Source organism: Bubalus bubalis, chromosome 9, assembly GCF_019923935.1.
Source record: "Bubalus bubalis isolate 160015118507 breed Murrah chromosome 9, NDDB_SH_1, whole genome shotgun sequence".
Classification (NCBI taxonomy): Eukaryota; Metazoa; Chordata; class Mammalia; order Artiodactyla; family Bovidae; genus Bubalus; species Bubalus bubalis.
The window spans coordinates 86,614,139-86,629,941 of record NC_059165.1 but is presented as its reverse complement, the minus strand read 5'-3'; the positions used below and the strand labels follow the sequence as shown (position 1 = coordinate 86,629,941).

Here is a 15,803-nt window from a genome sequence, read left to right as displayed (position 1 = left end):
CACATTTCATATGTGAATATGAACAAGTTAAAATGGAATCACTCTGCCATTCTTAAATTCTGGGTTGAAAAATTAAATGATCCATTTCTGCATATAGGAAGTATATGAGAAGAAGTTATAATTAAAAAAAAAAAAAAGAAATAAAAAAAAAAGAATTAACAGCTTCACTTAAGCAGCTTAATCTTAATTATACCTCCAAGTAAAAGAGTTCTGTTGGTGTGTTTGTGTGTGTATTTGTGTGTGTGTGTACATGTGCACATGTAAGATCCATATAATTATCTAACATCTATGAAAACTTCCCCTATTTAAGAGGCTATGTGTACATGAACATTGTTTTTTATTTCTTCTTCCTACATGTTTGTTTCATTGTGGTTTATATTTTACAGTGGATGATGATGTAATTTATACAGATGAACTTCCTGCTCTTTGTTCTTTTGATCTTTATAAAGACACCATTATTCTCACTGCTATTGTCTCCCTCTCAAGCATCAAGAAATTTTTTGGCCTATACTTTTGAGACAAACACTGCTTACTGGTAAGGAGAATTTTTAGTAACTAAGTAGTTCAACATATATCACATGTCCTGGGATTAATTCATCAAGCATTACACATACCTTTGGCACATCTCTATTGATTTTGGGTGCAGCTCTATAAAAGTCAAATAAAATAATATTTTACTACCATTTTAGCCACTCCAACCTGAGTTTCTGCTCATAAATCAATGTTTCTACTACATAAAGCTGAAGTGGCATTTCCTTAAATCATATCATATAGTTTTTTAAGTAGTTATATGCTCTTGACCAACCTTTTGCATGTTAATAAAGCAACTTGTACTGTGGTTTGTTCATTTAATTACTGTTTCTCCTACATTTTAGAATATAGCACACATCAAAGAGAAGTATACTTTTATAATGTAAAATTTCTTTTTAAAGTGAACCCTCTAGTATTCATGGTACTTGATAAAATCATTAATGTCTGTTTCATTAAAAGGTAATCAGCTACCAAATTGTTAATGCATTGTTGAAGTGAAAATTTTAAGTATTCAGAAACTTGCATTTAATTTATAGGAATTATATTTATGATTAATTTGTCCTAACTTAAAATGTTTTTAATAATAACTTTTTCTTGCCTCTAAATACCTCTCAGCATTCTTCATTCAAATGATACATGTGGTTTTTTCCTATAATGACTAAACTGAAACATCTTTAAATTATAAAATCAGTACTGGAATTAAGAATCTAAATCCTATCATTCCTGGTATCAAATACTGAATGAGGTCATTGTATTGTATGCTGCTGCTGCTGCTAAGTCGCTTCAGTCGTGTCCGACTCTGCGTGACCCCATAGACGGCAGCCCACCAGGCTCCCCAGTCCCTGGGATTCTCCAGGCAAGAACACTGGAGTGGTTGCCATTTTCTTCTCCAATGCATGCAAGTGAAAAGTGAAAGCGAAGTCGCTCAGTCGTGTCCGACTCTTAGCGACCCCATGGACTGCAGCCCACAAGGCTCCTCCATCCATGGGATTTTCCAGGCCAGAACACTGGAGTGGGGTGCCATTGCCTTCTCCGTTTGTATTGTATACTTTCCCTAAAGGATGATGATTTCAAAGTATATTTATCTTTTCTTCTTTTTCAAGTGACAAACCCCTCACATATCCTAGAGCACTCAAATGACAACTGAAAGCCTGCATAAGAGAAAATGAAAGTGTTTCTACACATTTAAAAATAATGACATCAAAAAACCAATCACTGCTGATAATGTCCTATTTCCTGCACTAGGTTATGGGTACATTCAATATTTGATCATTTATAGGACTATATAATTATGACCAGATCGTTTTTATATACTCCAGTTTACTTGACTAAAAAAGGGTTTTTTTAAATAAAAACCATTAAGTCTTATATAAGTTTTCATCAAAGTTTTCCTTCACCAATCAAATTCCACTGCCAACTCAAGTTTACTCAACTGTCTACAGAGTCCAGCTATACGATGAAAACAAAGTCAGCTGGATGAATGGTAGCAAAGCGCTGCTGCCTGTGATGAGCTGGGGAGGATGGGCCCAGCCTAAAGGGTACAGACGCTACTCAGCTCCAAGGGATGGCTGCCATATGGGACTGTGCGTCTAATGCTGCCAGGTCTGGAAATTTGAATTTTTATGTCAAATTTATATTTTTTAATGTTGGCAACTGATACAATTTTTGAAACCCTGCAGCCAAACCAAATATGCCTTTGACCAAAGAGGCCTCCATAAAGATCACCTCCCTGAATAGGGCTTCAGTAAATCTGAGTTCAATTAAAATACTTTTCATTTGTGCTGCTGATACTGCTAGCATGTAGAGAAGCCTACAGTCAAAATTAGGTCTGATTCCCTAACCCACATCATTCTACTATAGTGTATTTACTGTAAAGTAGTCAAAGTCTGAAAGTGTTAGTTGTTCAATTGTGTTGACTCTTTGTGACCCCATAGATTGTAGCCTGCCAGGCTCTTCTGTCCATGGAATTCCCTAGGCAAGAATACCGGAGCAGATTGCCATTCACTTCTCCAGGGGATCTTCCCAACCCAGATGCTTTACCATCTGAGCCACCAGGGAAGCCCGATTTCCATAAATACGGTCTATTTCTTACGTCATTTGAATCTCAAGCAAACTTCATAATACAGGTATTATCCCCATTTTATTGATGAGGAATTCAAGATCTAAAGACAGTAGACAACTTAATGTAGAAATTCAGAACAGTATGACCTGAGTTAGATGACATGAGTTCAAATCTTTCCTCCAAGATAGTATTTTCATCATTCTGGGAGGGTAAATAACCCCTCTATACTTCAGGTTTCTTCTCTATAAGATGGGTACTCTAACAGTCTATTTGACGGGAAAGTTGTGGGGATATATAAAGCATGTAGAAATGTGTCTGGCACATAGCAAGACTATAGTAAGTGTTGCTACCACCACTTATTATTGCTATTTTTATTATTTGTAAAATGAAATCCTTGCTTTGTATGAGTTTTAAGTGAGCTAATCTATGTACAGTGCGTAGAATTATGTCTGAGACGTACTTAATGTTCATTACACATGAACTGTGTGTCCAGTTTAATTCTCTTTCAAATGCATTACTTCTAAACTGTGCAGATAACTCCTTTTGCTCTCTACTGGGTAATAACAAACAGGAACTGTCAAAAGTTGTAAGCATTTTACTTGTATGTAGTGTTTTCCTTGGATGCTTGAATAATGCATATCTTTTTAGTGTCGTGATTATTGCAAGGTTTATATCATTTGAAAATGTGTATTGAAATGAATCATGTGCCATGTAATGACTGTTCTGATGAGGATTTTAATAATGTAATAAGATTTTATTCAAAATATCAGGAATGGTTAAAATAATCAGAAAATACTCTTCAAATGTAAATGATCTTCCCTCCTTCATTTCCCTAATTTTAAAAATCTTAGGCTCAAAACAAAAAAATGGAAAGATATGAAGGCAATTCAATACCTCAAATTACAAAGTTATATTAGCATAGCCAGGATTTTTACTTACTTGTGGCCCATTTCATGAGCAATTGTAAATGCAAGGTTTAAGCCATTGTCTTCAGCAATAATACATTTTCTCTTTTCACTACACATTCCACTCAAGTAAGCTATACCTAGAAAACACAAACATTAATTATCAAATGTCAGAATTAAAGTCCAAATATTTATGTTTGGTATTAATAGAAGAAAAGGAAAATAACAGTTTTCCCCCTCAAATATATCTATTAAACTGTGATATCCAGCCCCTATAAATAATTTCAGGAGAAATATATATATATGTCACTCAATAAACTGTTAATAGTCTTTTAAATTTCATATTTTAGATGGAATCATTTTATCAATTATATAATTCTCCAAGGAATACCATAAAAATACATTTTATAAATATCACTTTTCATCATCATGTAAGATAGTCACAACTTAGAAAATGTAAATAAAAAAGCAATGATTATTTAAGCATTTCTCAAATCTTGAAATCTCATTTCAAAGAAATACCCTAAAATAAACTACATTATTCAAGAAGATTCTTGAATTCACATTTATATTCTGAGTTAGTAAAATTTTGAAATTTTATTTTGTGAAATATCATTTTAACTAATGTAACTTAAAACCTATCCATGGTACTTGGAAAACTAAAAGTGTTTCCTTTGAAAATTTCTTAGCTAATAAAAATGATCTGATCCAGAGTACATGATACTGAAATATTATTTAAGACAAAAATTTCAGCAAAACATTTGACCTTTTGGCTTAAATTATTAGTAAAGATGATAGTATATGAAATCACTTATACTCATTAGTCAAAGATTTATATACTATTTTACTAATTAAGACATATACTTCAATAAATATTATTTAATACAAGGTACTATAATCATCCAAGAGTATATTTTATGTATTCTCAAGTAACAAGATATCTGTTATAAGAAATATATATTTTTTAAATTATTTGTATGTTTTCTAAATTTCAACTCCTTTTAAAATACATGTAATCTCATTTTGTGAAAAAAATTAATGGACAGGTAAAATGATTTGCCAAAGATCACATGACTACCAAGGATGAATCCATCCACCAGCTAATTTTATTTTGCTTTTGATTACAATTTAGAGCACGCTAATGAAAGATGGTTAGCTAAATGCTGTGACTTTTTTCTCTCTTCAGAAACCTGAAGAATAATGGTAAGGAATAATTAAATTTAAATAAAATGACAAATCATCTTGACCATGTTTTGGGGAGAGAAGATTCGTGAAGAAAGATGGACTGATTTAGTGGAGCCACAGCTCAAATGATAGGAAAGAAGGAGTTAATGAGCACAGTAGAACCCTAGAGAGGCTCAAGACTGAAACACACAGGTTTGAGGAAAGGCATTGCTGGAGGGTTGAAAATGGAAATTAGTTCAAAGTATATCCTTAACTACTCTTTCAAACCTTCATACTAATGTCAAGGCCTGGTATCCACTGGTTTATCAGAAAAATGAAGATATATTTGTTAGGCAAAATGTAGTATATACGTGTTATTTAAAAAACAGAACTAGAGAAAGAAATGGTCAAGAGATTAATTATAAAGATGTTATTTTCTCATTGTATTTAGAAATTAAAATAGATCTTACAGACATTCCAAATCCACAAAGAGATGAATACCTTCTCTATTAATAGATGGGTGGAGGGACATATGAATGGATCAATAGATGATAAGTCCTACTTTATTTGGCTTATTAAGGCAATTGAAATTACGCTATGATTAAATCTAGATAAAGTAGAAGGAAAGATGAAGGCAATAATGAGCAGAAGGAAGAAGAGAAGGAAGAGGCGAGAAACACGTTCTTTAGTTCCATTCAACAATAAGTGAAATAAAAACTTTTAAAAATTCTTAAACATAGTGTGAATATTATCAGTGCTAAAGTGAAAGTTAGTCACTCAGTCATGTCCGACTCTTTGCAAGCCCATGGACTGTAGCCTACCAGGCTCCTCTGTCCATGGGATTCTCTAGGCAAGAATACTAGGGTGGGTGGCCATTGCCTTCTCCAACGGATCTTCCTGACCCAGAGATCGAACCTGGGTCTCCCACATTGCAGGCAGATTCTTTACTGTCTGAGCCACCAGGGAAGCCCTGAGTGTGATAAGGCATGGTCTTATTAAAACAACAAGAGATGGAAAATCAAGATTTAGGAGTAACTGAACTTGTATCCTGACTGAAGGGAAGAAGAGAGGTGGAAAGAACAGAGAGAGAGATGCAGAGTAAAAGTGAAGTATCCCCTCTTAAAGGATATCAAAATTCTCTTGAGCATTTTAAGACTTTTAAAAACACATAATTTGAGATTAAATGTTCTGCACAAATTCTAAATCAAGCTCAGCTATAATTAGCATGCTGATGACCACTGTTTGGTACAAAATTTCCTTTAGGATGCCCATATATTTTTTCCTGTTTTTCACAACTGAAATAATTTCATCACCATATGTAGATTAAAATTCAGCCAGTGTGTGTTGTCATGTCATATATTCCTTTGCTATATGGACCAGTACATATCAAATTTAATCACTTTAATAAGTATTATATTTCTTCACCCATACCCATTCAAATATATTGTTCCCAAATAAAGAGGGTATTGTCGCTTGTTTTTAAATTCCTGCATTTTCTCCATTATTCTTTTTCTTATATACTTTCCCATATTTTTCTGTAATATTACTACATTGGCCAGGATTTTCAATGTACTGTTGAAATATCTGTGGTACTGAGCTCTTCATTTTCCCTGCTGACTTTAGGAGGAATGTTTACAGTTTCACAATGGAAGATGATTCCTACAGAATTTTGATAGATATAGCTTATTAAGTAAAGGAGCTTAATTTATAACATTTTGTATGTCTAAGTGAAAAAAAGGAGGCAATGTTATCTGAGGCATGGGTCAAAGGTGAATGGGAGTTGGAAATACTTTTTGGAAAAGAAACAGAAGCTTGGAATAGCAACTGAGAGAAACAGAAAAGACAGCTGATGAAGAAGGCAGGAAATACTTAATGTTAATGGATCAGAAAGTATATGGTTCTGCAGTGGATGGGGAGCAAGAGCCTGGGTGGTACTAACATGCCCAGTTGAATGGTATATAACCTAATGGCTGACACAGAGAAGGTTTCCGTTTGGATGAAATCTGGGCTGAGGTTTTGTTGATCAGGTATAAAGGAAGAATCCCAAGGTGTAAGAGATTACAGTAAAACTTAAGAGTCAGAGAAAAGATAGAACTTGCAACGGCTCTATGCTTGATAACTAAAGAGGAAGGGTTGGAGCTTGATCATTAAAAATGAATACAGTGGTCAGGAGAATGGAGTCATCAATGAAGTAGAAGAAGAGACACTTTCCAAAGAAGTATTGGAGACTGTGATACGAGAGGGATTTAGGGATTTTTAGATTTCAGAGCTGAAATTCCAAGACACGACTTAGGTATTGCCATGAGGGTATAAAAGGGCAGAGGTAGAGGTTGAGGTCAAAGAATCATTAAGTAGTGCTCAGGGAACTGATACCATGAACATGGAATTGCACCTGATCACAATTAACTCAGGAAGGTGGGAAACATAGCCAATATCCACATGAAATGTGGGCAGGGATCAAGGAGAGAGATGAGTCACAGTGACAGTGAAGGATATGATGGCAAAGATCAGAGTATCAGCTCAAATGGTGAGTTTTTATATGAGGATAGGAGAGATTCTGACTTAGAAGCAGCAGTGGGGAGCAGGGGGAATGCAACAGTGTAAAACTTTGGTATCTTCCCAGCACCAGCCCAGTGGTACAAGGATGAGAAAGAATAAACAGTGACCTCTCTGGGGACACTAAATTCTTCACTGCTGCTGCTAAGTCGCTTCAGTCATGTCCGACTCTGTGCGACCCCAGAGACGGCAGCCCGTAAGACGCGCCCGTCCCTGGGATTCTCCAGGCAAGAACACTGGAGTGGGTTGCCATTTCCTTCTCCAATGCATGAAAGTGAAAAGTCAAAGTGAAGTTTGCTCAGTCATGTCAGACTCCTAGCGACCCCTTGGACTGCAGCCCACCAGGCTCCTCGGTCCATGGGATTTGCCAGGCAAGAGTACTGGAGTGGGGTGCCATTGCCTTCTCCCACTAGGTACGGGAAATCAGTAACTATTGTATGGTCATATTAAAATATATGGTGATAAAAATGATCTTTACAATATACAAGATATTTTATACTATAAAATATTTTATGAAATAAAATTCAAATATTGATAGAGGAATGATTACAACTAAGTGTCAAAAAATCCAAATCACATTTTCATAGAACAAAAAGACCACATAAATATGCTAAATTGTTAATAGCAATTATATTATGTGAAGTGATTATAGGTGATTTTTCTTCCTTTTTTCCCATTTTCCAAGTTCATGTGTTTAAAATAGCTTTACAGTGAGAAAATTAAAGACAGAAAATGATACTCATGTCTATGAAATCTGAGCAGTAATTAATACAATGTCTTCTACATCAGAATGTAATTTAACAACCAAAAAAGATCCTCTCCTATTGTTCTTTTACTTAAGTGTAAAGTCAAAATCTTCAACCAAGTTTCTAATAAATTTGAATTTCATTGTTCTTACATTTGGCACACAAAGGAGATTTTCTTTGACTTGAAAGTTATAGAGAATAATTGTAACCATGACTAATTTAAATGACTTGCATTATTCTGTTTAAAAGCCCTTGCTTTTCAGGTCCTTTCAAGAACCCACATGTTTCCTATTATAATAAGGGGTAGAGGTTAGGAGGGGAAAGGATTTAACACAGCTGTTATTTAAAGATAGATATAAGACAGGCCCTTTTTAAAGCACTTTTTCAATATAAAAAAGTTATGAAAAGACAAAGGAAACCAAAACAATTTCTAATTTCTCAACTAAAAATTAATCAAATCATGCACCAGGAGTCAAGAGAATTTCACATTTGAAAACAAAACACTGGACATGATATGATATACCTCTTCAAGATAATCAGAAACCTTTAAAACTCTACAGGATGCATGTTATAATAACAGACTAATTAGAAAATCAGAGTGTTTTTTTTAATTAATTTATTTTAATTGAAGACTAATAAGGTTACAATATTGTGGTGATTTTTGCCATACATTGACATGAATCAGCCATGGGTGTACATGTGTCTTCCCATCCCGAACACCACTCCCACCTCCCTCCTCATCCCTTCCTTCTGGATTTTGAGTGCCCTGAGTTTGTATGTGATCAAATGGGTGTATTCTACCAAAAGTAAGTCTTCCAGCTGCAGAACTGTTGCTTTTAGCCAGGAGGTAAACTGCCTCAGTTCTGAATCCTAGCTTTCCTGGCACAATCCTAACAAGTTATTTACCTTATGATTGCACCCTATGAGGTAAGTTATTTATCTAAGTGTCCTACTATTTCTTGAATCCTAATGTAATGTATGTGACAAGGGCCAAAGGTACATACTGAGCTCTGCCTTCAGGAGTATAAGCTACACAAACACCCATTTAAAAATGTTATCACTAGACATAAAGACATACATAGGATATTATGGGATAATTTTTTTAAGACACTGAATAGGGGAAAATCAAAGCAGGAAACAGTTTTAGAGAGTGAAACAGGTTGGTGGTATCACTGAGTGGGAAGAGGTAAGTCAGGGAAAGAAGTGAAAGTTGGGTGTGGAATTTCTGAACAAAGGATTGATTATGGAAAAGGGTAAGCAAATTCTTATGGGAATTGATGTTACTGATAGAGGGGAAGCTTCTGTTCTTTAAATATGCAAGCCATGTAGTACATCTCTGCATCAGCACGGTATCTGGCACATTCTCAGTAAGGGGCACTTTAAAGGAAAAGCATAGAAAGACTAATATAAAATGTGAGTCGATTGAGGGCTTTGAATAAAAAAATATAATTTAGAAGAAACAAATGTATTTCATCCACCAATTAGAAAAAATTTATAATAACTTAATAATGGTGCCCAGAAAATGTAAAATCCACTTACACAATAATATTCAAATTGGGCTTTGAACATATTTTAAAACAAATACTCGCCTTACTACTTTGCAAATTATCTGCCTCTCTTCCATTAAGAGACAAGATGATCTAGGAATATAAAATTATAAATATATAAGTTAAGAGTTTAATATCACTATAATTATAAAGGTATTTAAGAATAGGCTTCCAGATCCTCTTAAATGTTTAAGTCATCTATAACATTCTTAACAGTATAGTTTCTACAAATACTATGAAAAAAGTGACTCCTAAGAATAATCAAAAACAGTATTAGTTTAATAAAAAAGTATAACAGGCTCTGTGGTCATATAAGGCAAAATATTGTTTAGACATTAAAATGTTGTTTGCATGTTCCTATATCATGGGAGAATGAGACTCTTTTGTGAAAACCACATAGAAATGTCAAATAATATACAATATACAAATTTTTTTAATATATAGCTAAGGTTGACGTAAAAATAATTCCAAGTACAGGAACAAAGCTTAAAAAGTTCAAGGCTTGAGTGATAAGATCATGAGTTAATGCTGTCAGAACCTGGGTATCATATAAGACACAAGTCTTATTAAATAATGGGTGTGGTTCCAAAATGCATGACAGGTATTTGGTGAATAAAGAACTAAGATCCATATACAAATAAGAAAGCCTGGAATTGATGCTGTTAATGACTTTGAAACATACTTGAATATAACTTTAAAAATCCCAATGTAGGGAAGCAACAAGGAACTCTGGCTCAAAATAAATTCTGGGAATGCTAGAAAAGACTCCATAAACAAATCAAAACCCAAGCCATCATCATGCATAAGTGTAAAGCCAAAAGAATACTAAGCCATGAATGTAATGTACAAATTGATCATACAATTTGGGGATCATGCAAGGATTACAGAATTCCTTGTCAGTTAAGTAAAAACAAATGAAATATCACTATGATATCATCTCAGCAAACAGAAAATTCCCACAGGAAAGTCAACTTAAGATCACAAATAAAAATCACCAGCCAAGTGAAGAAAGGGTACATTGTGAGAGAGAAGTCACTTCCATATGAAAATTAGAGAATAAATGGTGATGAAATAAAGACATTTTTAACATAAAGATATGGAACCTGAAATCCACATTCACTGGGCCACCACAAACCAAATGCATCTTTTTGTAAATTAGAGATAGAAACCCCTTCTAATGGTACATTATATCAAAATATTGGTATAGATAATGCTGTGATAAATACAGGAATGCATCTCTCTTTCTGAATTAGTGCTTTCATCTTTCAGATGAATATGCAGAAATGGAATAGATAGATCAACTGGTAATGCTATTCTTATACCTTTTGAGGAATATCCACACTGTTTTCCATCAAGAATCAGGATATGGAAATAACCTAAGTGCCCATCAATAGATGAATGGATTAAGAAGATGTGTTATATATACACAATACTACTCAATTATTAAAAAAAAAAAAAAAAAAGGATGCAATCTTGTTATCTGTGACAATTTGCTTGGACCTTGAAGGAATTAGGCTAAGTGAAATAAGTATAATAGATGAAGAAAGATAAATACCATATGACTTTACTCACATGTGTATATAAACAAACAAAAACAAAATAAATGAACAAACAAAACCAGATAAAAACCAAAAGATACAGACAACAGAGTAGTGGGTTACCAAAGTGGAAGTGGCAATGGGGAGGGCAAAATAGGGGTTTAAATGCATGGTGACAGATGAAACTAAACTTATGGTAATGAGCATAATATAGTGTACACAGAGGTTGAAATACTATATAATGTATGCATGAAACATAATGTTATAAACCAATGATACTTTAATACATTAAAAAGCTAATCAGCAAAAATTATCAGTATAAAGAAATGTTGAAGAATTTTCTTCAAAAAGAAGGAAAAAAAAATCTCATAATGAAACATGAAAATGCAAAGAAAATAAAGAATAAACATATAAACTGTAAATAAATATCAAGTCTACAAAACACTGATTTTAATGTTCTACAATTTTAAAACACAGAGAACTGAATATAGTGGGGGGAATGAATGGAGTTTAAGTGTTCAAAAGTCTAGCAATATCAGACCAGTAAAAGGAGATATGCATAAGACATACAGTAATTTCAAAAGAATAGGAAAATAATATATAACCCACAATTGTAAAGAAAATGGAATACGAATATTGGATTTACTTATATAAAAAGGCAAAAAAAGGTAAAGAAACAAGAAATAGAGTGAAAAATAAAACAGATAACATTTCATACCAAAAATTTTATTAAATATAAAAGACTAAATATAGTAAACTCAAACTAAAATGATAGAACTGCATAATAAAAATAAACCCTAGCTGTACTCTGCTTCCTAGAGATACACTTTAAAAATAAGGACATAGATAAGTTAAAAGTATAAGAAAATAAAATGGTATAATATGTAAAAATTAACCAAAACAGAGTAGAAGAGATCATATAAATACTACAATTGTGCAAATTATAGCAAAGTGAATTTAAGCCACAAGCATATAAAAGATAGAGGATTGTTTTTATAATAAAAGGATTTCTACAACAAAGATATCACAACTTATGCTATGCTATGCTATGCTAAGTCAATTCAGTCGTGTCCGACTCTGTGTGACCCCATAGACGACAGCCCACCAGGCTTCCCCGTTCCTGGGATTCTCCAGGCAAGAACACTGGAGTGGGTTGCCATTTCCTTCTCCAATGCATGAAAGTGAAAAGAGAAAGTGAAGTCGCTCAGTCGTGTCCGACTTTTAGCGACCCCATGGACTGCAGCCTACCAGGCTCCTCCGTCCATGGGATTTTCCAGGCAAGAGTACTGGAGTGGGGTGCCATTGCCTTCTCCGATCACAACTTATAGGTTCAAAATACATAAAGCAAAATGAATAGAATTAAGAAGAGAAATAGACAAATCTACAATTAAACTGGGAAACTTTAATGTGTCTCTTTACAGCTGATGGAACAACCATAAAAAATTCACTAAGGACATAACAAATCCAAACAATAAATCAGCATGTCTGTCTTAACTGACCTAATAACATTGCACACAACAAAAGTCACATTCTTTTTATATGTACATGGTATATTTATAAAACTGACCACTTAGTGAGTATTGGAAAACACTCAATACATTTCAAATGTGGAAATAATCCAAAGCATGTTCACTGGTCATGATGTAAATAATCTAAAGAACTAAAAAGATAACCAGAAAAAAACAAACAGTCTAGACATGAGATGATACACTTCTAAACAGTCCACAAGTCAAAGAATTTATAATGGAAATTAGAAAGTACTTTAAACATAGTTATAATAAAAATAAACCACATCAAAAATACGTGAACTGCAATGACAATGCCTCGGAAAATTCTTAGTGTATATTAGGGAAAAAACAAGAGACTGAAAAATCAATGGTTAAAATTCCTCCCAGGAGATGGGACAAGAAGAGAGCATCAAAGCTTAAGAAAGCAGAAGGAAGGAAATAATAAAGAGGAAAATCATGGAAAAATAAAACAAATGTAAAAGAAAATTGACAAAAATGGAAACTTTCCTAGTAAGCTGATTAAGAATAAAAGAGTGAAAAATACAAATACACTACCATCAATAATGAATAAGGAAATGTCTCTACAAATCATAAAGACAATACGGTAATATATAAAATAGCATGCTAATAAATGTTACAATTTACCAAAGTTGTCACAAGAAGAAACACAAAATCAAAAAATTCCTATAATAACCTCCTTCTTTCATTGTACTCCAACTAGATTGGCTTTTTTGGGGGTGAGGGGTAGGAGTCATTTCTCAAATGACACAAGCATGTTTTTACCTCAAGGCTTCCTCACTGGCTTTTCACCTGTCTGGAACATTCTCTACATAGATCTCTTTCTAGATCATCTACCAATTTTTAAAAATATTGTAACCAAGCAGGATCCTATGGAGCCTTCCTGGGGGAGACCCTTCTTGCCATGTCCTCTACCTGCCTCTCGCAGTAAACCTGTAATCTCCCAGGCCTCCCCTGGGTGACAAAAGCCTAGCTCAAGAATTAATGAGTGATAAATTAGGAATTTGGGATTAACATATACAAAAAAAAAAAATTAATGATTGAAAAGTTGTGAACATACAGTGACAAAAGCAGCAGCTGGACCAGCAGGGCTATAACAATTTAAACAAGTCAGCCATAAGGCCGTCACAGAATCTTTAGTTCCTCCCTGATGTATATAGAAACTGTATCTGATACACATTCCTGAGTTGTTTTATAGATATTACAGCCCCTACCAAATGGAAGAACTATATGATGACCATGAGCATATAGTCCCCAGTCCAACTGGAGCCTGAGGACTGATAATGTTAAGCCCTCTGACAACACCCTATTACCTCACCACCAATCAATCAGAGAATTGTGCACAAGCTGATCATATCTCCAGCAATCATATCTCCTCCTCTCCCTCATCTTTCCTTTTAAAATGCTTCCCTGCAACTTATCAGTGAGTTTGAAGTTTTTGCACATTAGCTGCTCTCAACTCCTTGTCTGGCACCTACTCCACGTCTGCACTTTCTTCACCACAACCTGGTGTTAGTAGATTGGTTTTACCGTGCACAAGTGAGCAAACCCAAGCTCCATTCTGTAACAACGACACTTTTTCAGTAAGGCATTTCTGGATCACCACATTTAAAATTATAAATAGGGAGGGGCTGGGACTGCAAAAAAAAAATAAAATAATTAAAATTATAAATACTCTTTTTTCCACCCTGGTGTTCCCAGGTTATCTCTTCCTTAGATCTACTGTTTTTTTCTATGCTTCATTTTATTTCATTTTTAATGCCTCATTTCCTTTTTATCTTTTAACATACCAATTAATCTAATTATTTACCATGACTATTGACCATCTCTCCTTCAGTGTGTGTCACATGGGCAAGAAAGCACTGAGAAATCAATTTGTTTATTCACAATGTATAGACTATGCTTTGTATATACAGTGATAATAATTTTAAAGCACACCAATACACAATTCTCTTTTGTATTTCTACACAGGTGATGTTTTCCTAGTCATCTAAAGACTCTGCTCTGATAGCAGGTTGGAAGGGATTAGGATTACTGGTATTCTATTGGAATTGTAGAGGATATGGATTGGGAAATCCCAGGTCAATATAGCATGGCTCAAATAGAGAATTAAGGAAAATATGGTGTGACTATAGAGAGAGACTTAACTATCACTTCTGAGCCTACTTTGATTCTCACTGTCAAGGGGTGGGTGGTTTAATGCAGGGGGCTTCCCAGGTGGCGCTAGTGGTAAAGAATCTGCTTGCCAATGAAGGTGATGCAGGAGACTAGGGTTCAATCCTTGAGTTGGGAAGATATCTTGGAGAAAGAAATGGCAACCCACTCCAGTACTCTTGCCTGGAAAATCCCAGGGACAGAGGAGCTACAATCCATGGGTTCGCAAATAGTTGGACATGACTGAGCACACACGCACACACACATACACATGCACAAACACACACAGAGATGACATACTAGAAGCTGAGCAGTGTCTCCAGTAGAAGCTGGAAGGGTGGGGAGTGGGATGGGTGGGAAGGTGAGGAACGGGTGAAGAGACCTGAATAGGAAGGTTACAGAACCCTGAGTTGAATATTCTTGAATTGACTCCACCAGCTACATTCCTGGGACCCAAGTGCAGTGGTGTGTTGTGTTGCCATGTAAACTAAGACTTTCTTCACTGTGAAGCAACAAAGACCTAAAGATCTCCAAGGGCAGAGAAAGAATGGTGATTTCTGATCTACAGCATATCACCCAGGCTACTTGGAAAGAATCAAATGAGAATTTGGGGGATTATCTGGCAAAACGAATATGAGCTAAAAGCAAACAAAAGCAAAAACAAGGTAGTAATTTAAACTAGAAAAAATATTAATTGACAAGTTTATATTTTCAGCCACTTGGAATCAAGTAGGAACTTGTGAAAGATACAATCTTAATATATTATAGAAAGCTGCTGCTGCTGCTGCTAAGTCGCCTCAGTTGTGTCCAACTCTGTGCGACCCCGTAGAGGGCAGCCCACCAGGCTCCCCTGTCCCTGGGATTCTCCAGGCAAGAACACTGGAGTGGGTTGCCATTTCCTTCTCCAATGCATGAAAGTGAAAAGTGAAAGTGAAGTCGCTCAGTCGTACCCGACTCTTCGCGACCCCATGGACTGGAGCCTACCATGCTCCTCCGCCCATGGGATTTTCAGGCAAGAGTACTGGAGTGGGGTGCCATTGCCTTCTCCATAGAAAGCTAGATGTAACATTTTCT

At 34.9% G+C, this 15,803-nt stretch overlaps 1 protein-coding gene across 1 annotated transcript in view; it reads right to left on the bottom strand.

Moving 5' to 3' along the window:
- ADAMTS19 (ADAM metallopeptidase with thrombospondin type 1 motif 19) overlaps window positions 1–15,803 on the bottom strand; it is a 275,937-nt gene that overhangs the window by 138,884 nt on the left and 121,250 nt on the right. Inside the window, exon 8 of the mRNA XM_006060222.4 lies at window positions 3,533–3,638. Coding sequence (XP_006060284.3) covers window positions 3,533–3,638 — 106 coding nt within the window. The remainder of the gene's footprint in view (window positions 1–3,532; window positions 3,639–15,803) is intronic.